The sequence below is a fragment of the Sinocyclocheilus rhinocerous genome, unplaced genomic scaffold (genome assembly GCF_001515625.1).
Source record: "Sinocyclocheilus rhinocerous isolate Xijiao unplaced genomic scaffold, SAMN03320098_v1.1 scaffold711, whole genome shotgun sequence".
Taxonomy (NCBI): Eukaryota; Metazoa; Chordata; class Actinopteri; order Cypriniformes; family Cyprinidae; genus Sinocyclocheilus; species Sinocyclocheilus rhinocerous.
The window spans coordinates 2,826,967-2,852,518 of NW_015641018.1; the positions used below are offsets into that span (position 1 = coordinate 2,826,967).

Genomic DNA, 25,552 nt, shown 5'->3' on the forward strand with positions numbered 1-25,552 from the left:
AGCGCCGCTTCACACTTTTGGAGTACTTGTTTTTTGCAGTTTCGCGTGGGCTGTAATTTAAAAACAGCGCCTAATATGAGGTCTTCCTCGCTTCGGCGATCGACCCACCGGGAATGTCCCGGTGCTCCCGATGGCCAGTTGCTACATCGCTGGGTATGTTCAAGTAAGCTAGATGCCCAGATGCTGCGCAATTAGGCTTATTTAATATATCATGATGAGTCTCGAGTTCAGTATTTACACTAAATCTGTGCAGATTTGGCTTACATGAACTTCCTCAAGAAATTAATTAGTAAACATAATTTATGAAAAGTAACCCGCCAAATTGGCTAGTGATTTGACAGCGTTACCCGCCACAGCTGATTTTTACCCGCATTTGGCGGGTTGGCGGGTGTTAATTTCAAACCCTGGTTAAGATGTCTTTCAAGCACATTAAAAAATCTTACTGACCCCAAACGTTTGAATAATATTTTACGTTTTCATAATCAACTAATTGGTGAGTCTCAATAATTAGTCATTTGTCTTAAAGGGACGGCTCTCCCCAAAATGAAAATTGTCATTATTTCATATAGTCTAAAGCTGTAATCTGGAATGTTTAATCTTTTTTTTTTAACAGTCAAATCATGCCAATCTCTATTTTCCCACGTGTCATCCAGCACCTCACACTCCAGTCCAGTAGGTGGCAGAAATAAAAGCTTTTTCCCTGGTTTGTCACCTGCCATTAAAACTGCAACTCTAAATTCATCCCTTTTATTGTTGTTAAAAATATAAATGTTAATATAAGAAAAATTAGCTAAAAGCTAAAAATTTAGCTATTAACTTAAAAACCTAACATTTATCTCAGGAAAAAGTCCATATCTTTTTAGTAATCTAGAAAAAAAATAACTCTACACTTTATATTCTATATATTATAACTCTATTTTCCTTTTTTGCGAAATATAAGTGCTAGCTGTTTTGGTTAGTGAGTTGAATTTCAAATATTTGCGTTTACTGAAATTTCAGTGCATCACTAACTATCGCTTTGTCCAAAATTAAACACTTCCTTACTACATAGAATGCAAAAAACGGTACGTCAAGAGAGTAGTATATCTGAATTTATAGTATTTGAAAAACAGTAGGCAAAAAGTACGCAGATGACCTACTACTTCTATCCCATGAGGCCACAGGCGAGGATTTATTGAATAGCAGTGAAGCAATGCAACTGACGTTGGTAGTTCATGTGATAGTAACAACTTTATACATATCACATACATGATGCAACACTTTTTCAGTAGATCAAGACAAGTCATGCAGTATCCCTATAATAGATTGTGTTTGTCTCGCTTAGGCTCTGGAGCGCTCCGAGAGTGAGGAGGTTTCAGTAATCACCCAGCTGGTGAAGAAGATCCTCATCATCATCTCACGACCCGCACGACTGCTGGAGTGTCTGGTGAGATTCTGCACTACACTGATCAACAGTGAATATTCCTAACGGTCTGACATTTTCAAAACTGTGCTCCTGATTTTCACTTCCCTAGGAGTTTGACCCTGAGGAGTTTTACCATCTTCTGGAGGCTGCAGAAGGTCACGCCAAAGTCGGCCAGGGCATCAAAACGGATATTCCCCGCTATATAATCAGCCAGCTTGGACTCAACCGAGATCCCCTTGATGGTGCGATTTATCTGTTATTTATCTTGTGATGGTTTTGTTTTGAAAGCCTGTCAGTTTCTCTTAGGCTCATGTTGTTGTGTCCTTCATCTCTTTTGACAGAAGTCGTGCAGCTCGAGGAGCAGTATGACTCTGGCCCCACAGTGACGGTTGATTCTGAAGAATCCGCGGAGGTAAATGCACCTCAAAAAGAGCTGAAGCATTAAATAGCCTTGCTAGGTTTCGTAAGACGTCACTAACGATACGTCTCTTCCTGTTGCTTACAGCAGAATAAATCTTTACCCACACCACTACGAAGAAAACCGCTGGAGAGTGATTTTGAGACTATTAAAGTCATCAGCAATGGGGCTTACGGGTAAGCAAATCATATCATGACTACAGGTAAAAAGGTGATTACTATAGATAGGCATAAGGGCATTTTTAGCTGGCAAAACATGATTTGAATGAGAACCCATCTTTAATTATCATTCTAGCTCAATACAGCTTCTGATTCTCGACAATACAGTCTCTAAAACTGGAGAGAAAAAAATTAATTGATTGCAACTAGAGGATAGTTTATTATTGCCATCACAAAGGCAGTTTCTTTTTCTGGTGTTGCTAGCTGCCAACAGGACCTATTTAAAGGGATAGTTCACCCAAAGATGCAAATTCTGTCATTAATTACTCATGTTGTTCCGAACCTATAAGACCTTTGTTTATCTTTGGAACACAAATTAAGATATTTTTGATGAAATCCGAGAGCTTTCTGACCCTCCCACAGACAGCAACGAAATTACCACGTTCAAGGCCCAGAAACGTAGCAAAGACATTGTTAAAATAGTCCATGTGACATCAGTGCTTCAACCGTAATTTTACTTTTTGTGCAAAGAAAACAAAAATAACAACTTTATTCAGCAATTTCTTCTCTTCCGGTCAGTCTCCGCCACCACACGCGAGAGTACTACTCACAAGAGTACCACTCACGTTCAAGTGTTGATTAAAGGGGTCATATGATGCAATTTCAAATTTTCCTTTCTCTTTGGAGTGTTACAAGCTGTTCGTGCCTAGATAAGATCCCTAAAGTTGCAAAGACTTAAGTCTCAAACCCAAAGAGATATTCTTTATAAAAGTTAAGACTTGTCCACGCCCTCCTAAAACGGCTCGTTCTAACACACAAATGCCTCGTTTGTAATGGGTTTTATTGGTTTTGTTTCGTCGCACCGGGACACCACATCACAGTATGGTAGGGGCGTAACATTTCCGTCACACGCTTGAGGTATTCAGCCAATCACAACGCACTGGATAGCTGGCCAATCAGCGTACACCTCGCTTTTCAGAACGATGAGCTTTGTAAAAATCGACGCGTTTCAGAAAGGCAGGGCATAGAGGAGAAATAATAATGTACATTATGTGGAAAATAATGTTTTTTTTAACCTTAAACCGCATAAACACATTTCATTACACCAAATACACAAAATAATGTTCTTTTTAGCTTGTCATATGACCCCTTTAAGAAGATTCTAGTGATCTTCTGATTAGTTTCAAAGAGGAAATGTTGGTAATTAAAAGGGATAGTTCTCCCAAAAATTTAAATTGTCATCATTTACTCACCCTTGCGCTGTTCCAAACCTATATGAATATCTTCTTTCTGCTGAACACAAAAGAAGATATTTTGAAGAATGTTGGTAATCGTACAGTTACAGGTTTTCATTGACTACCATTGTTTGGGGGAAAAAATACTACGAAAATGAATGGCAACCAGAAACTGTTTGGTTACCACCATTCTTCAAAATATCTTCTGGAACAGCTTGAGGAATTGATGTAAATTATCTTGAGTAAATGATGATAGAATTTTCATTTTTGAATGAACTATCCCTTTAATAACTAAATTAGTGAAAACTAAAATTGTGTAGCTGTTTTACTCAATCTCTCAAGAATCAGTGCTCCGTGTCTTCAAGGTCAGGAAGCTCCTAGAACATTACCCAAGCATCCTACTGCTATGTTCTCCATCTCTCCTGCAGGGCTGTGTATCTGGTAAGGCATAAAGAAACTCGGCAACGTTTTGCGATGAAAAAGATCAACCGACAAAACCTGATTCTGCGGAACCAGATCCAACAGGTGTTTGTGGAGCGAGACATCCTGACGTTTGCAGAGAATCCCTTTGTGGTCAGCATGTTCTGCTCCTTCGAGACCCGCAGACATCTGTGCATGGTCATGGAGTACGTGGAAGGTAATGGCTACACTATACTACACAACTTTTGCCTCAACGTTCCCCCGATTTAAAGTCTGGAAAAGTTGATGAAAGTCAGAGCCAGTCTGCAGATTTTAGTTGACAGATTTAATTGAAAATCGTGTTTCTACGACTCTGATTTTTTTTTAGCTTCAAACTTTGATTCCATCTGGTGATCGGAAGGACTTTAAGTCTGGTAATGTGTGATCCTCAGTCATTTGGTGTATAATGGCCAGTTTTTTCTCTGTGACTATTACAAAGTCAGTAAGTGTATGATGCCTAACGTTTTAAAATTCTGGTTTTAGAATTGTGTAGTGTATTCCAGCTTTTAAGGCAACAAAATTCAAACATAACGTGTAAACATGTATCTTTTAAATGCATATTGTCATATGAACAGTCAAAGCTCACAAAGAGAACCATTTACTATGGGGGGAGAAATACTTAAAGGTCCCCTGAAGTGCCTTGAAACACGCAGCATTATTCTATGTGGTGACGTAATTTCAACTGAAACCGGAAGAGAGGGCGGGACATATCGCGCAGCCCCGCCCCCTTTTTTTAAAATAGCCAATAACGTTTTGTTTATATCTGCTAGGGCCAGAGCCGTTGAGCTCGGTAAAGCCGCATTTGACAGCCACAGTCTAATAGATTACCCCCTAGATTCAATATGAAACTCTTAGTAAAACAAAATAGTGGTCATAATCATGCTGAGGCTGTGTAGTTGTAAAAGTTTTAATATATATGCCGACTCGCGCATATGATCCGCTCCGTGCGATCGCGTCTCTGGACCGGAGCCAAAGTCCGGATCAGACTGTATGCGCTGCCGCGGTTCGCGTGACACAACGTGAAACCAGACCTCATTTGCACCAATCGAAAACATATTTACACTGTCTGAATCATTCCCTATCACCTACATTGTGCACTTCGAGCCATTCACCGTACAGGAAATACTACACTGTGAACAAGTGACTGATCTCAGCCGCTTCAGCGTCTATTTATAGTGCAGGGGGCGGGCGCTTCGGATTCTAGAGAGCATTTGATTGGTCAGAAGATTTGATGAGAAGATGAAGTACGATGTGACGTCAAAAAAATCGTTGAGCCGTTTTGGCGGAAGTGCCGAACTGCAAGCTTTGGATGCTTATATCTTATAAATGCGAATTTTGTCGCTGTTTTGGATCACACTGCCTTATAGATAACCTTAAGACTAACATATTGATACTAACACCCAAAAAAACTTTAATTTTGATTTCATGGGGACTTTAAAGGCATTTAAATAGTTTTATTCCGTGACTGCTACTCTGGATGGTCGGTAGAAATAGAAATCTCTTCTAACAATATATACCACCCTTCAAAAGTTTGTGGGCAGTATTACTTTACTTTTTTGAAAAAAAACAAAAAAAATTAATACTTATATTCATCAGATATTCATGTGATAAAATGATCAAAAGTGATAGTAAAGGCTTATATTGTTAGAAAAGATTAAATGCTGTTCTTTTTCATTTTTTATTCATCAAAGAATCCTGAAAAAAAGTATCACAGCTTCCAAAAAATATTAAGCACCGAACTGCAAGCTTTGGATGCTTATATCTTATAAATGCGAATTTTGTCGCTGTTTTGGATCACACTGCCTTATAGATAACCTTAAGACTAACATATTGATACTAACACAAAAAATATTAAGCAGCACAACAGTTTCCAACATTGATAATAAATCAATAAATCATTAGACTGATTTCTGAAGAATCATGTGACACTGAAGACTGGAGTAATGGCTGATGAAAATTCAGCTTTGCATCACAGAAATAAATTATATTTTAAAGTATATTAAAATAGAAAAGCATTGTTTTAAATTGCAATATGTCACAATATTACTGTTTTTTGTTAATACATTATAATACTTATCTATTCATTTAGAAAGTGTAATGCATTAAAACACATGACAAGCAAACTTTCAAATATTATGATGCATTTTAACTTTGGTTACCATTATTTATGGAAAGATATAATGCATTACAATGTACATTATGAATAACTTTATTATGTATCATACATAAAGGCTTTCAGTAAAGTGTTACCATTGCAATTTGTTTAGATTTAATTCATAAATTATTAATAATACATGTGTGTATATATAATGTATATGTATGTACCATGTATAAATATGTCTGGGCTGATATGATCTCCAGGTGGTGACTGTGCCACTCTCCTAAAGAACATGGGCCCACTTCCTGTGGATATGACCAGGATGTACTTTGCGGAGACGGTTCTAGCGCTGGAGTACCTCCACAGTTATGGCATTGTGCACAGAGATCTCAAACCAGACAAGTGAGAAAAGAACTGCAGACCTAATTTATGCAACTGTATGTCAGTGTAACTGTTGTTAACCAGTTCTGTTAACCCTTCGCAGCCTCTTGATTACTTCAATGGGACATATTAAACTCACTGACTTCGGGCTCTCCAAAATCGGCCTCATGAACATGACAACCAATCTGTACGAGGGCCACATTGAGAAAGACACTAGGGAGTTTATCGATAAGCAGGTGGGCAAGAACATAATACTCAATCTATGCCAATTTTCAAGACACTTTATTGATATTAATATAGAATCAGTCTTTGTTTCGCATTGTTTTATTTGTTGTATTCATAGGTTTGTGGCACCCCGGAGTACATTGCTCCAGAAGTGATTTTGCGGCAGGGCTACGGGAAGCCTGTCGACTGGTGGGCCATGGGCGTCATCCTGTACGAGTTTCTTTTGGGATGTGTGCCGTTTTTCGGAGACACACCGGAAGAGCTTTTTGGACAGGTTGTGAGTGGTGAGTTCAGATGAACTGCCCTGTCAGCTGGCAGGACACAGATACCATTAAAGGATCAGGAAGCTTCACCAACTGGTTTAAAATGAAACTGCCGTAAAAGGATTTGATACACTGTGTTCCTTATGCAGATGAGATTATCTGGCCAGATGGAGATGATGCCCTTCCTGTAGACGCCCAGGACTTGATCACACTATTACTGAACCAAAACCCACAGGAGAGGCTTGGAAGAGGTGCTTTGACATTCATATGTAGCCGATAGGAATTGTTAAAAATCCTCTTTAGTATAATTATGTTACCTAGGTATAGTTAGCTCGTAATTTTTTCCAAGGATTCATAAGTGTTTTAAAAAGAGCATATATTGAAACAAAGCTGATAAAACATGTCGTTCTGAACTTCAACAACTGATTCAACAAATTTATCTAGCTGTTTTTAATTTAGATTTTTTATAAATTATATATAATACATTTTTGAATTTTTAAATATTTTTTTAATTTTGTAAATTATATAATTCGATTTTTGATATTTTTATATATATTTTTGAATTTTTTATAAATATACATTTATTTTAAAATTTGTATATATTAAATTTTTAGAATTTTCATAATTGTGTATATACTAGGGATGTGCGGGTCTAGTCGACTAGTCGACTAAACGGTACAGCTTTTTAATTAATGAATTTTTATTGTGAGTTTTTGTAAATGTAATTGAATAATTACATTTCAATTTTTGTAAATAATTATATATTGTTTGTGTTTTTGAATTTTTAGAAATACATGTAATTCATGAAGATGCATTGTTTTTGTTCCTCTGAATTAAAATGAGACTTTTTTTGCTTCTGCAAAGGGCCAAAAATGGTCATGAAAAATACAATTAAGATTGTATGAAAAACTAACATCACCTCAAGTGAAAAGAAATGACAGAAAATACTAGGGCTGTCAAAAAAAATTTTTAATATTCGGCGAATTTAAAATAAAAATCCACATTCTAATGCAAAAACGTTGCATTCGAATTTTAGGTGTGCATTAAGGAGGCAGACTTATCAGTGGCGCACGAGATGCGGTGATGATGTAAGCATCGTTGCATTATAATGTTTTTGTTAGCCTATCCAGTTGAAGCCACTAGATGTGGGGCTGCTGCGTTGTTCATTAAAAATATTGCGGAAAAAGAGAACATCAATGCGGAGAAGATCTTGTTTACGTCAAAACTGAAACCAAGCCGTTCACACAGAACGCATATTTCACATTTTCCAGAGGGACATCTATCACCGTTGCACTCGCATCTCGCACAAAAGAGCCGCATGTTTAGAAAGCCATGTAAAATTAATGTAGGTTTAACTTTTAAAAAAACATATCTCGAGACTTTATGGCGGGTTTTTTCCCCATCCCACTGCAACTCGTATTTTTAAATGAAAAATGCACTCTGTGTGATTGGCTTTCTGCCCTTTGTATTAAACTATGCATACATACATGATGCTGTTTTGTTTATAGTTGTTTAAGCAACTTAATTATATATGGTTTATAAACATGATGCATTTTTTTTCATAGATAGTCAGTCATGTTATCTTACTGAATAAATGTGCATTAGTAATATTTTGCTCGATGCGCCCTCTTGCGGCCTCAGACGAGAAGCCTAAACCTTTTCTTCACCCTAACTGAAATTATGCATTTTAAATTCGAATGTAATTTAGTTAATTCGAATTTAGTTTTTCAGCCATTTTAACAGCCCTAGAAAATACATGATATGACTCATTTAAGTTCAAAATAAATGTTTAGAATTAGATGTACTGCAAAAATCATTCAGACAAGAGTATTTATGTAGAGCTGTGGTCAGATTTGATGAATTCACATGTGTTTGTAGGTGGGGCTCCAGAAGTAAAGCAGCATATGTTCTTCAGTGGTCTGGACTGGAACGGACTCCTGCGTCAGAAAGCTGAGTTCATCCCTCAGCTGGAGGCCGACGACGACACTAGTTATTTTGACAGTGAGTCTCACTAATTCAGCACAGGGAGGAGATTCTGTGAGCTTCATAAATGCCTGGAGCGAAGCGCTCTAGAAATGTCAGCTCATTCTTGTGGCTTACGCACTGAGATGCAAGTTATTATGTCTTCATTGTACTTACCTATTACTCCCTAAATCCTTTTTGTTTGTTTTTTCCCCGTGTAGCTCGATCTGAACGCTACCATCATTTGGCCTCTGATGAAGATGATGAAACTAATGATGAAGAGTCTTCCCTAGAAATACGACGCTTTTCCTCTTGGTCAAATCGTTTCAGCAAGGTTGGGTCCTTCTGCTGTCTGCACACTTTAAAGGGGTCATATGATATGATTTAAATTTTTCCTTTCTCTTTGGAGTTAATTTTTTTGTTAATTTTTTTTTAATTTAGTTTCATTTTTGGAAATTTTTTCTTTCTCTGACAATTCTTATCCACAATTTTGTAGGTGTACAGCAGCACAGAGCACCTGGCCACCCCATCCAACCTGAGTTTCTCCTCTGACCGCAGTCACAGTGAAGAGATAGAGGACCGGGCGGACGGGAGGGACACTCACTCACATGGAGAGATCCAGCGGCAGGCCTCCACTGGAGACAAGAGGCTCTCGGCTCAGAGGGCAAGGTGGGAATAGAGGAATAAAGAAATCAGTTCACTCAAAAACCAAAATTCTGTCACCGCTGACGTGTCATTACAATCGAATAGAACATGTTATATACAATACAGAAAACAATTTTTTTTTTACACTGTATATGTTGTGTATGTTACAATCAGTGTTCATTTAATATCACTATTGGTACTATTGTAGTTTTTATTAATATTTTAAATTCATTTTATTTTATTTCTAAAGTATTGGGTTTTGTCATTTTTATTATAAAAATAAATGTTAGAATATGCACTAGTCAAACTTATATTGTAGATACTTTCTGTATGAATAATTACTACAAAAAAATGCATTTGACTAGTCAAAATTTAATATTTAAGTTATCTGTAAGGCACTTTTGACTAGTAATAAGTTAACAACAGGTATCTTAAATATAATTTTGTCTAAAAATGTTATTTTTATTATCGGTAATTCTGCGACTTAATTTGGACTTGTTAAAAATGCAATAATTCTTACTGATAAAAATGTAATTGAGTAGTCAAAATAAGATACCTTAGGTCAAGTTGCATTTTTACTTGTAAAAATTATAAACATTTGGTTGTTTTATGTCTGTATATTAATATTTGTTTATTTATTAATTTTTATTCACATTAGTACAAGTTAAACTAAATGATATGTATATATAATGCATAGATGGATAAATCGTTAGATATAGAAATATAAAATGTATTTCTTTTTTGGTTCACTTTTAATGAAAATGTTTCTTATGGTTGCACTTTTATAAAAAAAAAAACAACAACATATAAACATTATACCCAGTATATAGTATTGCATTAGTAGTAGTATATAATGTTAGTATATTGTTTTGATGTTTTTGGCTCAGTCACAGTAGATGTTATTTTCCAGCACTCTGAATGCGTGTTTGATATCTTCCAGTCTGCGCCCTCGCACTTCTTCCAGCTCCTCTCAGCCTGAGCGAGCTGTGAGCCCCCTAGTGGTGAGCAGCACACACAGCCTGGAGGCCATGCCTCGATTCGCCCTCTCCACAGACGACGAGGGTAAGCTGACACTGAGAATGTGCCACATTTTATGAGATTTCGGTCATCAAATTTATTGGCCTTCACAAATTTTCAAAATGAATGTTTTGCCTCACCTGCCAGTGGGCAACTTGAGAGCATCCATGAAACTATATTTTGTCTAAAAAATAAAAAATAAAAGCATTTGTCAGTATAGACCTTTTTCCTGAGTAAACAATGAGCACCACAATTACGAATTCAAATAGTGCCCATCTGTTTTTAATGTAGCTAACGCCGGCAGCTTCATGTCATCTACACGCTCATTAAACTTTGAGGAGCGAGGCACTGACACTGGTCATTGTGACACTGTAAAGTGATGGCACTATGGAGCCATGTGCTTTTTTAAAACACTTTAATAGGTTTAACATTAGATTATCAGCTTTGAATATACACTAATCTGACTTGAAACACTGGAGACTGGAAATGCAAAGCATCCTTCCGGTTAAGAGTCATGCGTGACCTCCGCATTCAGGAAAAATGTCTGTAACAGTGGAATTAATTGTTGTTTTTTATTATTTTAATTTTTAGAATTATATTTTAGGGCTGAACTGTGAATCATAATTTTAATCATGATTTCTGCTTCTCTCAATTTATTAAGCATAATCGTTATTTATCCTGAAAATTTTCGTTTTAATTTGCCATTTGTGTTTTTTCACAAGCTTTTATGGTTAAAGACTTCAATAGTTGAAATCTCCCATAAAATCCCCCATTTTTCATAAATGGATACTTTTTTGCCCAGTGATTATACATAATCTTCCCAACCTGGCAACCATGCGCACACGCTCTCTCTATATTATTGAAAAATCGTTAATGAGCTGAAAATACCGGCAAACATTCTTTGCTGCGACTAAATCTGCGAGCAAACCATGTGAGTTGACTTGACTTGAAAAACTCTTGATTTGTGCTTATGTGAAAGTGCAATAATTCTGTTGAAATGGAAAAAAAAATAAAAAATTAATTGACGACAATCATGATTAATAATCGTGATTTATATTTTTAAGCAAAATAATTGATTAAATGTTTAGCCATCATCTTGTAGCCCTATTATATATACTTTTTTAATGTTACTTTTTGAATTTGAATTCAAGTGTTTTTTTTATGCTTTAATGCCACATTGCAGTGTTTTCTACCGTATGTATTTTCTACCGTACACATAAAGTTTTGAGTTGAAGGGTTTGAGTCTGATCTCTCATGTTTCAATCATGTTGTTCCCTTACATCCTATTCTCTTTTTGTCTTTCTATAAAATCTCACTTCAAAGAAAATCTCTCACTATATTTGCATATTTATACAGAATTGTATAGTAAATGTGTGCCCTAGCAATGTTCAAATGAATGTCCACCTAAATACAATCACGTTATGCTACATTCACAAGGGTGGAGGAGTGCTTTGATGCAAACCTTTTTTGTGCAGCTGAAGTTGTCGTATCCAACCTGCGACGAATCCGACTACGTAGCAACAGCACAGGAACGAAACACTCGTCACCAAGGGAACAAGGGAGTCCTCAGTGCTTTGGAAACCAGCTGGAGACACCTGACAGGCAGCGGCTCTCACCAGGACGCAAAGTTCCCAAGTCTGCATCAGTGTCTACGCTCTCGCTCATCATCACACCAGGTCAGACCCCACAGTCACCACTGCAGTGTTACAAAATATGGCTCCTTCTCATATCTAGAGAGTGATCAGGGTTGGGTAGATTACATGCAAATTGTAGTCTGTTACTGATTACAAATCGCATAATGAAAATTGTACTTAGTAATGTAATCTATTAGATTCACTCATTTTTAGCAAGCTACTTTGATTACTTTTTTCTAGTGCTGTCAAACGATTAATTGCGATTTAATCGCATCCAAAATAAAAGTTTTTGTTTACATAATGTGTGTGTGCTGTGTATGTTTATTATGTATATATAAATACACACACGTGCATGTATATATTTCAGTAAAATATGTTGTGTTTATATATTAAATAGATTTATATATAATATAAATTATATTCATATAAATATATACATGTAAATACATGTAAATATTTTCAAAATATATACTGTATGTGTGAATTTATATATACATAATAAATATACACAGTACACACACATATATTATGTAAACAAAAACTTTTATTTTGGATGCGATTAATCGCGATTAAAGGGATAGTTCACCCAAAAATGAAATTTTGTCATTACTCACCCTCATGTTGTTCCAAACCCGTAAGACCTTTGTTCATCTTCGGAACCACCAGGACGCAAAGTTCCCAAGTCTGCATCAGTGTCTACGCTCTCGCTCATCATCACACCAGGTCAGACCCCACAGTCACCACTGCAGTGTTACAAAATATGGCTCCTTCTCATATCTAGAGAGTGATCAGGGTTGGGTAGATTACATGCAAATTGTAGTCTGTTACTGATTACAAATCGCATAATGAAAATTGTACTTAGTAATGTAATCTATTAGATTCACTCATTTTTAGCAAGCTACTTTGATTACTTTTTTCTAGTGCTGTCAAACGATTAATTGCGATTTAATCGCATCCAAAATAAAAGTTTTTGTTTACATAATGTGTGTGTGCTGTGTATGTTTATTATGTATATATAAATACACACACGTGCATGTATATATTTCAGTAAAATATGTTGTGTTTATATATTAAATAGATTTATATATAATATAAATTATATTCATATAAATATATACATGTAAATACATGTAAATATTTTCAAAATATATACTGTATGTGTGAATTTATATATACATAATAAATATACACAGTACACACACATATATTATGTAAACAAAAACTTTTATTTTGGATGCGATTAATCGTTTGACAGCACTACTTTTTTCTTTCTTTAGATTAATTTTGAGCTAATTTATTTATAACACAGATTTGAATGGGATTATTGTACACCATATTGACATAAAAAGAGAGAAAATATTTTGTTATATATGTCATTTTAATTTATTAAAATATAATAAATTAAAATGAACAAACGAGTAAATGATCAAAATCCAATGATTGAACACTCAAAATAAAAATATTTTATTAATTTACTTGCAAATGTGTTGATAAATTATTGAAATATTAACTTAAAATCTCAGGGGTCTTTCCAGGTTTGAAATAATTTTTTCCAAACTTCCAGAATCAGTAATTAGTAAATATCATCGGATATGATGAACACAAAGTGTTTCACTGCTATATATCAGTTTAGTTACTTGCTTAATTATTTGTCTCTTACAAGGTGCTTTTGTACCTAAGTTTAGAAGCATGGATCGCACATTTATTTACATGATATTTATATGGCAATTCTGAATTGAGAATATAGTCAAAGCTAAATAGTATGACACACAGTAGAATTTTTAGAAAAGAAAATTTACAAGAGCAAAATCTGAAAAATCTGTAATCTGATGAGTGTTTTAAAACATAATATAATCTAATATAACATAATATAATAATATAATCTGATTACGTAATCTGGATTACATGTAACTCATCACTGAGAATGACATTGTATATTTTTAGGGTTGTCACTAATGATTATTTTGGTATTTCAGTAATCGCTTGATTGTTCCGACGATTAATCGAGTAATCGGATAAATTTTTTTGGTAATAAAACAGACCTACGTGAACAATAGACTTTAAAATGACTTCTATACATATAGAATAGCAATGAGGCAATAATATTTGGTTCAAATAAAATATCAAAAGCAAGTAATCATATGGTTTTATTGAACAAAAGGGTTCAAATTCATACAAATACATGTAATGAAACAATATAATCATAACTTATGTACGTTATATTTTATATCAAATCCCTGCAGAGAGCGCCAACGGCCTGACGATTGTTTTTACACTTTACAGCACGATCTAATCCTTGTTTAATATTGACTAAACATTCAATTCAAATGTCCGTAATTTTTCATATTTGCCATTTATTTCAAATATTTTTTTAAATATTTGGTAATATTTTGACATTTCTTGAATATGTGGACATCAAAACATGCAAAATCAGAGCAAGGGTTTAAACTTTTATTTTGAAGTTTCAATGAACAGTTAGCTTTGTTTAAAAGAAAATGATATATTCTCCTGTATTGGCGTAGGCTTATAAATGATTTACCTTCAAATCGGATTTTTATAATCGATGGAATCATATAACGACATATAATGTCGTTGCATTATGGGCGTCCCGAGTTCGAATCCTGGCTCGAGGACCTTTCCCGATCCCACCCCTCTCTCTCCCACTTCGCTTTTTGTCATCTCTACACTGTCCTGTCATAATAAAGGCAAAATTCCAAAACTAAATCTTAAAATCTGTATTATTTTTGACATTTTTCCCCTTCTTCCACCTCACCAGATGATGGGAGTGGCAGCCTGCAAGCGCGCTCTATTTCCCCTCGATCGTTTTCCTCTAACCCATCATCCCGAGACTCCTCCCCCATTCGAGACCTGTCACTCAGCATCAGCAGGCTCCGCCCCCCCATCATCATCCACAGCTCTGGGAAGAAATACGGCTTCACCCTGCAGACAATTCGTGTGTACATGGGGACCAGCGACATCTACACCATACACCACATGGTCTCGGTGAGCGGAGAATCAATGAGCTTTTCAGGTGCTTATCGGTCTGGTTGTTCTGACTGCTCTTGCTCTTTCTGTCAGGGTGTGGAGGAGAGCAGCCCTGCCCATGAGGCTGGACTGCGAGCGGGTGATCTGATCACTCATGTGAATGGAGAGTCAGTGCAGGGTCTAGTGCACACAGAGATGATGGAGCTGCTTTTGAAGGTATTCGAACAGAAGCATGCTGGAATTCACTGAACCGTTCTGTAATATTCTGAACTAGACCAAAGATAAATTGTCATTTGAAGGATTTCACAGAAAACACAACCGTTTTGAACTTTCCAGTGATTTTTAGCATGGCTAAGGGTTGTTGTTGCCACACAGTCTCAACTGGCTTTATTGGTTTTTATAAAATTTTGGGAACAGCAAAATGACAGTGGACACAGACGTTAACAAATAAATGTATTAAATAAAAAAATAATTTTTTTACATTTTAAACTGATAAAAAATTCTACTTGTAATAATTTAGTTTGAACTACTTCGGACAAAAATTATATATCAGAAATAGTAATACATTTTTACTAAGCGTTTTACTAGTCCAAATTGAATTGCAGATATCTTTGATGTAATTACAGATGTCAACATATTTAATAGTAATGAATTAGTAATATAAAATAAAATAAGTAAATATAAAAATATATATACATTTAAAAATAAATTAGTAAATATAAACTAGAGTATTTACTAGTCTTTTACATAGTAGATATCTGCTGTATGAGGAATAACTAGTCAAAGTTGCAGTACAGATATCTAAAATATGGGTTTTGACTAGTCAAAACTGAATATATTAGTTTTCTGCAAGTTATCGGTTTTGACTAGTAATAGTTTAACTGCAGTTATTTAAAATGTAAGTTTGACAATTTTTACTATCTGGAATTTTTTTCACAATGCAATTCAATTTGAGCTAGTAAAATTAATACTAGTCAAAAAATTGCATGTACCTTTTGTTCTGTGTAATTCAAATTGCATTATTGCTAATAAAAATTAAGTTTGAATTTTAATGTATTTATTAATTTAATTCTAGCTAATAAGGGGAAGATTAAAAGATAAAATGGTTTGCTATAAAATATTAGAGAGGTCAAAGATTATATCTACGTTCATTATGGTTCTCTTAATATACAGAGCGGTAACCAGGTGACCCTGCAGACTATCGCACTGGAGGACACGTCTATAAAGATTGGGCCGGCACGCAAGCGCAGCTGTAAAGGAAAGATGGCTCGCCGCAGTAAGAGGAGCAAATGGAAGGACAGTCAGGACCGGTCAGGAGAACTCTTGTTTTTTTTTTAAGCTCTCATATTATTTTACATATTAATTTTATTTATTCTTTTTTTCAATGGCCAATCCCAATATGCAGAGTGCAGGATAAACAATTCCATAAATAAGGCCTCTGCATACATAATACAATTCAGTGAACGCAAATTAGATGCTGAAATTGAATTAACGTTTATTTTAAACAGTATTTACTCAGCAAAAAGTATTTATTATCCTTTAACAGCCTAGCAGATATGGTTACTGGCTGATATATTTGATATATGTTAATGGCATTCAGTTTGATGTCACTTGCAAGAGATCGAGATCCATCATTGATGTTTTCGTTAACCTGAATAATGTCTGACGTTCACCCAGGAGGCGCAGTGTGCTGAAGAAGCTGTCCAAACAGAGCACCGTCATGCACAGCAGCCGCAGTTTCTCCTCTGGCCTGCATCACTCTGTGTCCTCCAGCGAGAGTCTGCCAGGCTCTCCCACACACAGCCTTTCCTCTGGACCCACAACACCCTGCCGGAGCCCCGTTCCCGACCACACCGCTGGTATGGCATGATTTTAACAGATATGGAAGATGAAAGACTATTTCAACAAAGTTTGGCAAAGTTTGCTTTTTATTAATTTTCTTTTTCTTTTTCTTTTTGTAGAAAGGAAGTAAAAAATATTTGTTTCTTTATATTACAAATATAAAGATAAATATTAAATAAAATGGAGAAAGTCAAAATAAGACCTATTTCTATGTCACTTATTCAATTAAGAAATGACAAAAAAAAAAAAAAAGTTTAATAAAATTCTTATAATTCTATTATATTAAATATAATTCAATTTTTTTATTTATATTACAAAATGAAGAGCTATTTTTAGATTTGGCACTATTTGTAGTTTACTTATTAAATTAGAAAATAGCAAAAAAGTTTGGTAAATGTTTTTATATTATGTAGATGTTTTAAAAACATGGAGATAAACATTTAGAAATATTTAAATACTTATTTCTGTTTTAAATGATATTTTCATTTATGTTTATTAAATATTTTCTTTATATTGTAAAATAAAGAAATATGTAAGATTCGGCACTAGTTTTAGTTCACTTATTTGATTGTAAAATGACAAAAAAGTTTGTTGAATATATTGCATATATTTATATGCAGAATATATATAATTTAAAACGTTTTAACATTTCTCTTTATATTGTAAAATAAATATTTAAGATTCTGCACTATTTCTAGTTCACTTATTCAATTAGAATACAGCAAAAAAGTTTGTTGAATATTGTTTATTGTAATATGCAGATTGTTTTGTTTATTTTTAAACCTACAAATAAACATTTGGGAATGTTGAACTATTTAAAAATATATATTTTGAAACATCCAATTTATTTTTTTCAAAATATTTATCTTTATATTGAAGAAATATTTAATATTATGCACATAATTTCTAGTTCACTTACTCTTATTACAAAACTCCAAAAAGGTTTTGTTTATATGTTTATATTGTTACAAATTGTCATAAAACATTGCCATCCGTGCAGATGCCAGCCTGCCCCAGAATGCCTCTCCGTGCTCCAGCTCTCCCAGTTCACCGGCGGTCCAAATGCGACCCAGCTCTCTGCACGGCCTCGGGTCTAAACTCAGCAACCAGCGCTACACTAAAGTGGGGAGACGCAAGTCCACCAGCAGTATCCCGCCCTCACCTCTGGCCTGCACCTCCTCACCGCAGGCCCTGTCCCCTCAGCGCTCCCCCTCTCCCTTACCCAGCATCTCCAAAACCCTCCACTCCTTCCACGGCAAGACCCTGTCGCCCCCCACCATCATTCGGCATGTGGTCCGACCCCGGAGTGCAGAACCTCCGCGTTCCCCTCTGCTAAAGAGAGTCCAGTCTGCGGAGAAACTCTCGGGGGCTTTATTCGCTGACAAAAAGCCCCACGCAGCCCGCAGACACACGCTGGAGGTCCCGCACTGCGAGGTGGACGTCCCGGGAGAGGCCGAGGCCGAAGGGGCCTGTGGTGTGACATACACGGCGGATCACAGCAGGCTGGGTGGGTATCTATGCGCCCAGAGATTGAGGGACTGGCCCGGCGAGCGCATGGAGCAGATCGTTGTAATGCGCAAGCTGAATCTCTGCGAACGTCGAGATTCCTTCAAGAAACAAGAAGCCGTGCAGGAGGTGAGCTTTGACGAGCCGGATGACAGGGCTCCTCAGACGCCCGCATCCACTGGCACACGGCCCAAGCAGATGATAGGCGAGACGCAGCCGGAGGAGGAGTGCGTGGCGAGGAGGAATCCGCTGGTTCCCCAGATCGCCGTGCAAGGATCAGAGAGCGAGGAAGCGGATGACTGGAGGCTTTGCTCGGATGAAGACGAGGAAGAGGCCAAGGAAAATGTGAATTGGGGCGATCGTGCCAACAAAGACGACCCGAGCTCCTCTGCAGCTGTGCACCGAGACAGCGAAGCCGGAAACGCATCAGAGTCCAGAAAAAAACAAACTGAAAGAGAGATAAATGACTGAAGACTGTTACATATCCGCAGGCTTCTCAACGCACCCGCTGAGATGTTTGTTGCCACGCAGATTACCGAGTAGAGTATTTTATTAGTGTGGAAATGGAAGTAAGCTAGTCTTATGCAGGGAATATTTATGCTTTTTTATTTATAATGTACACTGGAGACATACTGTTGGCCAAAAAGAAAACTTAACAGTTGCTAGTACGTTTTTCTCACTTTCTGTGAACCTGTTGAGGAGGGAAATTGAATGACTTGATTTTTCTATGAAAATGTGCAAATGCTTCGAATTCATTTCATCCTCCAAGAGCTTTTCATTTTTGCACCAACTTTGTGATTTTAAAAGCTATTGAATGGAATTGTCATTTGGCCCTTGTCATGTATTATTTTATAATTTCAAAGCGTTTCCAGAGCATTTGAAATGATACATGCGAAGGGAAAAAGGGCTCTGTTGTGCTGAACATTTGGGCTTCAAGTAACTTGATATTTTGGTCAAGGTGTCCAAAAAAAAACAGTACGATGTATTTGTGGATTTCATGCATCAAACCAAATAGGACAGTTTTTATATTTGTCCTTTTTTTGTTTGTTTTTTTAAGATGAATTTAGATTTAAAATATTTTAAACTACAGGGATAGTTCACCTAAAAATAAAAAAATTCTGTCATTTACTCTTCTTCAAGAATTCCAAAAGATATTTTGAAGAAGGTCCCCATTGACTCCATACTATGGGAGTCAGTGGCAACCAAAAACTGGTTACCTGCATTCTTTCAAATATCATCTGTTATGTTCAACAAAATAAACTCAGACTGGTTTGGAACGTCATGGGGGTGAGTACATGACTCATTTTTGGGTGAACTATCCCTTTAAATTCCTTTCCTGACACTCTGTGCTTCATAAATTGTTTTCAAGTTTATAAAATGTATTCTTTAAATTAACATCCAAAATCCAAACGTCATCCATTCAATTTCAAGGTATATTTTCACAGTTTCCAAAATCATTTTTTTGCACGTCTTTTTTACCTTAAATATTCTTTCTGTACGTTTTTTTTTTCACCCAACTTTGCATGTTATTTTCACAGTTCCCACAATTTTTTTTTAATGCATGTCTTTAAAAAAAAAATTTCACCCAGCGTTGCATGTTAAATTTACCTGCAACCTAAAAAAATCTCACAAATTCACAGGTGCTAAGATGGACAGGCTCACTGACACCTTTGAAATATTGTACGAAATAGTAAAGCATGCAGTCACACATCTCATACTAACTAGAACTCATTCGCGTGTGCTCTTACGAGAAATCACTGCGTAACAAACTACGTTATCACGAGTTTTCCATGGACCCGTTGGGCTGTCGGTAGTCCTCACAAGCTTTTGTACTTGGAATAATGTTTACATTTTTTATATATTTGGATTTCTACTGTGCGAAGGGATCTGTAGGGCCTGTTTTTAACTTAATTACAAATGTGTGCAGACTGAAGTCAGTGGGTGGAGGCTTTAGTAAGATTATGGTTTTAAAGTTCAGTTGATGTCATTGTTAATAGGCAAATCTCTAACGTTGCACACGTCAGACTGGACGTTTTTGTGTTCATATGCATGACTCTCCTCCAAAACACTTTTTCTAAGCTGAATATGTCGTTATTTGAATCTAATGGACAGTATTTTTATTGCATGAGAAGGTGCAACAGTCAATTGGATGCTGTCAGTCAGTCAGGTCTTTATATGGGACAGCACAAGTTCAACATTTGTTATATTTTTTAGGTTTATTGTTAATTGCGACCTCTGTGTAACGTTTTTTGCATCAGGCTACTGTAATCGTAAGACCAGTTTGTGTTCATTTTAATAGGCTGTATTTTTCCGCCTGTCAGCCAACCAATTGCATGCTGCATGTTCAGTTAATACACAGTACACGTTGGCATGGCATCCTGAGTGCAGTATGTGTTTAATGGTCAAGTATAACCAAGCTTTGGAATTACAGTAATCTTTCAAATCATTTCACGTTATGCAGACCCCGTTGTGACCATTTATCCCTCTGTAATCACAGACTTTAGTTGATGAAGTGTTTGTGGTGTGGATGGTGTTCAGATGAGACGGGGTCACTATCTGCTCTTACATTCACACTAGAGCTTCACAGCACTGGAAATCCATCATCTATATATCCTGGTGTGCTGCTGGTTTCTTCAATTTTTCCAGAATTGTCAAGACTTACTGATTATTGGTATGTGTTTGTAAAAAAAAAAAATACTTTTTATAAATATTTTTTAATGTTATAACCGTTCGTCTGATGATGTTTTGTAATAAATCATTCACTGGTTAAGAGGGAATATCGTGACTTGTTTTTCTTTTAAAAAAGCATTTTATAAATGAGCAATATAAGTTGGATTGCGATATGGCTTTATATCAGCATGGCTGTGGTTCGGCCATATTTAAATAATAGTCATAGTATTTATTAATATTTAGTATTGAAAAAAGGTGTGTGTGTGTGTGTGGCAGTGATGGTGATTTTAATTACCGTACAGTGTTACGCCATTAGATGGCGCTTCACTTCGTAAAGGGACGGTCACACTGCACTTTTCGTTCCATTGACTCTCATTCATATGCATGCGAATTCGTCAGACCGGAAACGCAAGCCTGTGTGAAAAGTTGGTGAACTCTGGTCTGCGAATTCGTGATACCGTGTGACCAACGGCAGATCGATACATCACAGCATGACTTCCTATCTGAATTAAAAGAACATAAATTTAAAACTGCAGCGCTGCAGGAAAGTGGAGTATCGATGATTGTATGTTTTTACATTTTAGATGTATTATAATTTGTTACGTGTTGAATTAAAGTTTTTAAAAAGACGCTGCACAGCGTGACGTCATAATGTGTCTCAAAGTCTAGTGTGACCACGTCTTAATCCAACAAACGCAATGAACAGCGTTATCACGGGAAATCCCTTTAACTGATGAAAGGATACGACAAAGATATCGCTTTCCTCCGCAGACATTCAAACTTATGTTTTATTGTGAATATGAGATTGAGCTGAAGAATGAATACTGTATCAGATGCAGATCAGATCTCTTTCTCATAATATACTGTACTCTAAATGATACAATAAGCTTTCAACTTCAAAGAAGCAACTTGGTGCTCCTTCGTTACTAGTTCTAAAGTAATGTTTTCGAATTCGTAACGTTTAGGCTCATCTGTTAGGGGCCATTCACACCGAACGTGTTTTTCCATTCCATTGCACTACTTTTCCAATGTTTTTCCTGTGTAAACGCGCTTTGCGGCGCTCAAAAAAGCTTATCTCAAGACCCTGTGTTTTTCCACATTCCACTTCCAAATTTTCAAAGCAAAAACACGTTCTGTGTGAACCAGCAATTACATTGTTAACTTGAGAATCTGTTGCTGAAGGAAGTAGTTCCTCACAGGGACACTCCATTGTTGTTTCCTATTTATTTACACGCTTATGCCATCAAACTGTTATATAAAAACAATATCACTCTTATAGCCATGCGATATGGCTCTATATCAGCACGGCTGTGCTTACTTACACCACTTGGCCTGTGGCCAAATCACAGCCAATATAGGGCGATATTGCACTTATAATAATAAGCAGTATATCTTTATCAATGTGTTTTACCAACATTTGCCTTTAATACGGCTTCCGATCGTCTTAGAATATAATTTTTGAAGTCTCCAGTTGAATGTCATCTATGTATAAAAACATCTGCTAGTTGATTTAGAGATGTTGGGGAATTAGGATGTTGTTACCTAGTTTTTTAAACATACAGTATACAGGTGCATCTCAATAAATTAGAATGTCGTGGAAATTTGAGTTGAATTACTGAAATAAATGAACTTTTCCATGACATTCTAATTTATTGAGATGCACCTGTATACTCCATGACAGAGAGATGGCATCCACATTTAACCTTCACTTCTAAAAACTAAAAGTTTTTTATTGGCATTGGTGGAATCTTTCCATTCCACAAAAGTTTCTTCAGAATATTACAATGTTTTTCACAATAAGAAAAAATGGTTCTTTTAAGAACTTATTGCTGAAAGGTTCTTTAATGAGCTAAAAATGGTTCTTTAATATTATCTCTGCAAAAACCACCTCTTGGAACATTTATTTTTAATAGTGTTTCCAACACAGGAACATAATGGCCCACACATGCTAAAAAAGTCAAATATCTGTTTCTACTTGTTGGATCATTAAGTTAGGTTACCAGATTCACATTTTTGAATCGGTCAATGTTTAACCTGGCCTGTCACACTGTTTGCTTTTGAATGGACTAAACCATGTACTTTGGCCATTTCAAAACATCTGCTCTGAGTTCCACTGCACAAGTCCTCCTTCATGGTTGACCTACTAAGACGACCAGAATAAAGCATTTAAGCATGGGAAATCATCCCTGCACTCCATCTCCAGCAACTATAGACAGTATTTACAGGGTTGCCCAGGACAGTGGGATCCTCCCTGACATCACCCTTGATGGGACAGTGGCAAACCTCCTGTCCCTCAATTCCAGCACTGCGCTCAACCTGCAGTACGCAGCCGTCCAGCAAAGCTTGACCACAGACCAGCTGGCGGCTTTAGACACCAACCTCACCTCTATTTTCGGACAGAGCACCAACGTATCTTATGGAGGTGTTGGAGTTGTGGCGCTCGCTTTATCTTTCCTTTTAGATGCTCTAGTGTCCAGTATTGTCGGTCAGAAGGATGGAGCTACCACGGACCCGTTTAAGAAGTCATTCGGATTGGACAACTCTTCGGAAATCGGCAGCATTGCGAGTGAGTACCTCAGACTGGTGTCTAAGAGGGCCAATGACATCGATGAAATGGGAGAAATAACTGAACTCTATGACCAGAAGCTGAAATACTCTCTGATCGAGCTCTATGAGACCGTGACTGTGGATCATCAGCTGAACACGTATAGCATTAAGCAGTGGATCAATGGAGCAGCCATCCACCTGCACATGAGGATTCATGGGATTCGTTTGGCGTCCGTACCTAAAGGCACGGCCGAATCGCTGCGTTTGTCGTACCGAACGGGGTTGACGAGGATAATGCAGCTCTACACGGCGTACTTGAGGCAGTACGTAAGAGAACGATCCACCGCGCAAGGTCCTCCGGTAAAGGCGGGATTCTTAATCATTGAACCCGGTAAGAAGGTCAGACACCGCGTGGTCCATAACACCTGCCAATCACAGGCTATTGCCTCAGCGGTTGTGGCCCGAATTTTATCTGCGCAGAATATTGCAAAGATAGAACGATTTTTTGATGAAGCTGGTCAAATCTTAGACCGCTTGCTTCAACAGAGAGACACATTTGAACTTCACAGACGACAACGAATGAAATCTTAATTTCGTGATTTATTGAGCGGTTTGTTCTAATGCTACATATATTTTGTTGTTTAAACACTAAACCACGTTTCGGAATAGTTACATATCTGCCGTTTTTGTTGAGTTTAAATAGCATTGCCATTTTATGCTAACTATGTGGCTGGATGTATTAGCATTACTTAATGAATAAGCTTGCAGTTAATAAATAAAGAAGATAAAACCAGTATCATGGTGGTGTTGTATTTTATAATAACTGTTACTTTTGTGTTGCTTTCGTTTATTTGGAGCATAAGAAATATAGCCTATTTAATGTGCTATTAACCCACTAAATGATGCTAATAAAGTTTATCCATATCGGTTGTAAAACTTCATAAATTAAGTACATCTTTCAAGTAATGAAGCTGCCTTACCTAAATTCTTGACAAAGAATAATATACCTGTCAAGGACATTTACTGTTGCTCATACTTAAGCAAACAGCAAAACTAAAGGTGCTGTAAGTGTTATTAGCCATTTTGCTAACTTTTACAGTTTTGCTAATTTCCACCCCACAGAAGCACTATGTCAAAAACAAATAATCAAGTTTAGATGTTTTGGCCGGTTAGTATGGGGTTAGAATTGTTTTGTATTTCTAAATAAATTGATTATGATCCACAAATTAATTTTAAAAGATTCACAAAAAATAAGCAAATTTACAATGAACAAGATGCACAAATCTATAGGAGTTTCCCAAAGATCAACTGAATTCACAAATCAAATGATATTTGCAATAAAAATATTTAGAATGTAACTGGTTGAAGCTAGAATGTGATATGATTGGTCAGCAAAATGTGGCTGCCATCTGATTGGCTTGAGCAGAGAGAGGGGGTGGAATATACCAATTTGTGACTTGAAAGGTTTCACAATCCATAAATGCACATAAAGTGTGAAACAATTTTTAAAGTGTATTTATAACATAATTCTAAACTCATAAATGAGCCGCTGCTGGTGGATGTAAAACCGATACCAGCTGGCAGTCAAGCATCTTTCTCTATTGACAACCATTTAAAAATATCTGATTATTTATTTTAATGTATAAATGTAAATATTGAATATAGTACATGTTTTATCACAGTTTTGCAGGGCTATTAAAAGCACTAAATGGATTGTAGTTTTTGGATTTTAGCTTTTATTTTTCCCTGTCTTCTGCCTTTGAAGTTTCAGCTCATGTCGCTGATAAACGGTTTGGGATTGTTCACCTACTTGTAGCGCCATCAAGTCTTAAAGAGCTCATATGATGCGATTTCAATTTTTCCTTTCTCTTTGGAGTGTTACAAGCTCTTGGTGCATAAAGAAGATCTGTAAAGTTGCAAAGACTAAAGTCTCAAATCCAAAGAGATATTCTTTATAAAAGTTAAGAGTCAACCACACCTACCTAAAACGCCTCGTTCTACGCCGGATCGGCTTTCACCGTGGACGAAGCGGAGTCCAGCCCACTCTCACTCTAGGCCTCCGGCCTCCACTCACTCAAGGCCGCGGTGTGTGACGCTATTTC

The 25,552-nt window shown here is 36.4% G+C and overlaps 1 protein-coding gene across 7 annotated transcripts in view; it reads left to right on the forward strand.

The window, feature by feature from the left end:
* The window catches only part of LOC107753827 (microtubule-associated serine/threonine-protein kinase 3-like), a 52,023-nt gene extending 32,704 nt beyond the window's left edge, over positions 1–19,319 (forward strand). For 3 of the 7 annotated variants that reach the window (XM_016570080.1, XM_016570083.1, XM_016570086.1), the window contains 20 exons: positions 1,325–1,426; positions 1,515–1,647; positions 1,747–1,817; positions 1,911–1,999; positions 3,645–3,853; positions 6,037–6,175; positions 6,258–6,390; positions 6,498–6,663; positions 6,792–6,893; positions 8,521–8,643; positions 8,826–8,938; positions 9,101–9,273; positions 10,190–10,311; positions 11,742–11,885; positions 12,567–12,623; positions 14,677–14,903; positions 14,979–15,101; positions 16,059–16,195; positions 16,563–16,744; positions 17,728–19,319. In XM_016570080.1, coding sequence (XP_016425566.1) covers positions 1,325–1,426; positions 1,515–1,647; positions 1,747–1,817; positions 1,911–1,999; positions 3,645–3,853; positions 6,037–6,175; positions 6,258–6,390; positions 6,498–6,663; positions 6,792–6,893; positions 8,521–8,643; positions 8,826–8,938; positions 9,101–9,273; positions 10,190–10,311; positions 11,742–11,885; positions 12,567–12,623; positions 14,677–14,903; positions 14,979–15,101; positions 16,059–16,195; positions 16,563–16,744; positions 17,728–18,704 — 3,522 coding nt within the window. In that variant the 3' untranslated portion in view covers positions 18,705–19,319. Of the gene's footprint in view, positions 1–1,324; positions 1,427–1,514; positions 1,648–1,746; positions 1,818–1,910; positions 2,000–3,644; positions 3,854–6,036; positions 6,176–6,257; positions 6,391–6,497; positions 6,664–6,791; positions 6,894–8,520; positions 8,644–8,825; positions 8,939–9,100; positions 9,274–10,189; positions 10,312–11,741; positions 11,943–12,566; positions 12,624–14,676; positions 14,904–14,978; positions 15,102–16,058; positions 16,196–16,562; positions 16,745–17,727 lie in introns of all 7 variants that reach the window. The other 4 variants (XM_016570082.1, XM_016570084.1, XM_016570087.1 and 1 more) reach the window with 2 other exon arrangements.
* The last annotated feature ends 6,233 nt before the right edge of the window (positions 19,320–25,552 follow it).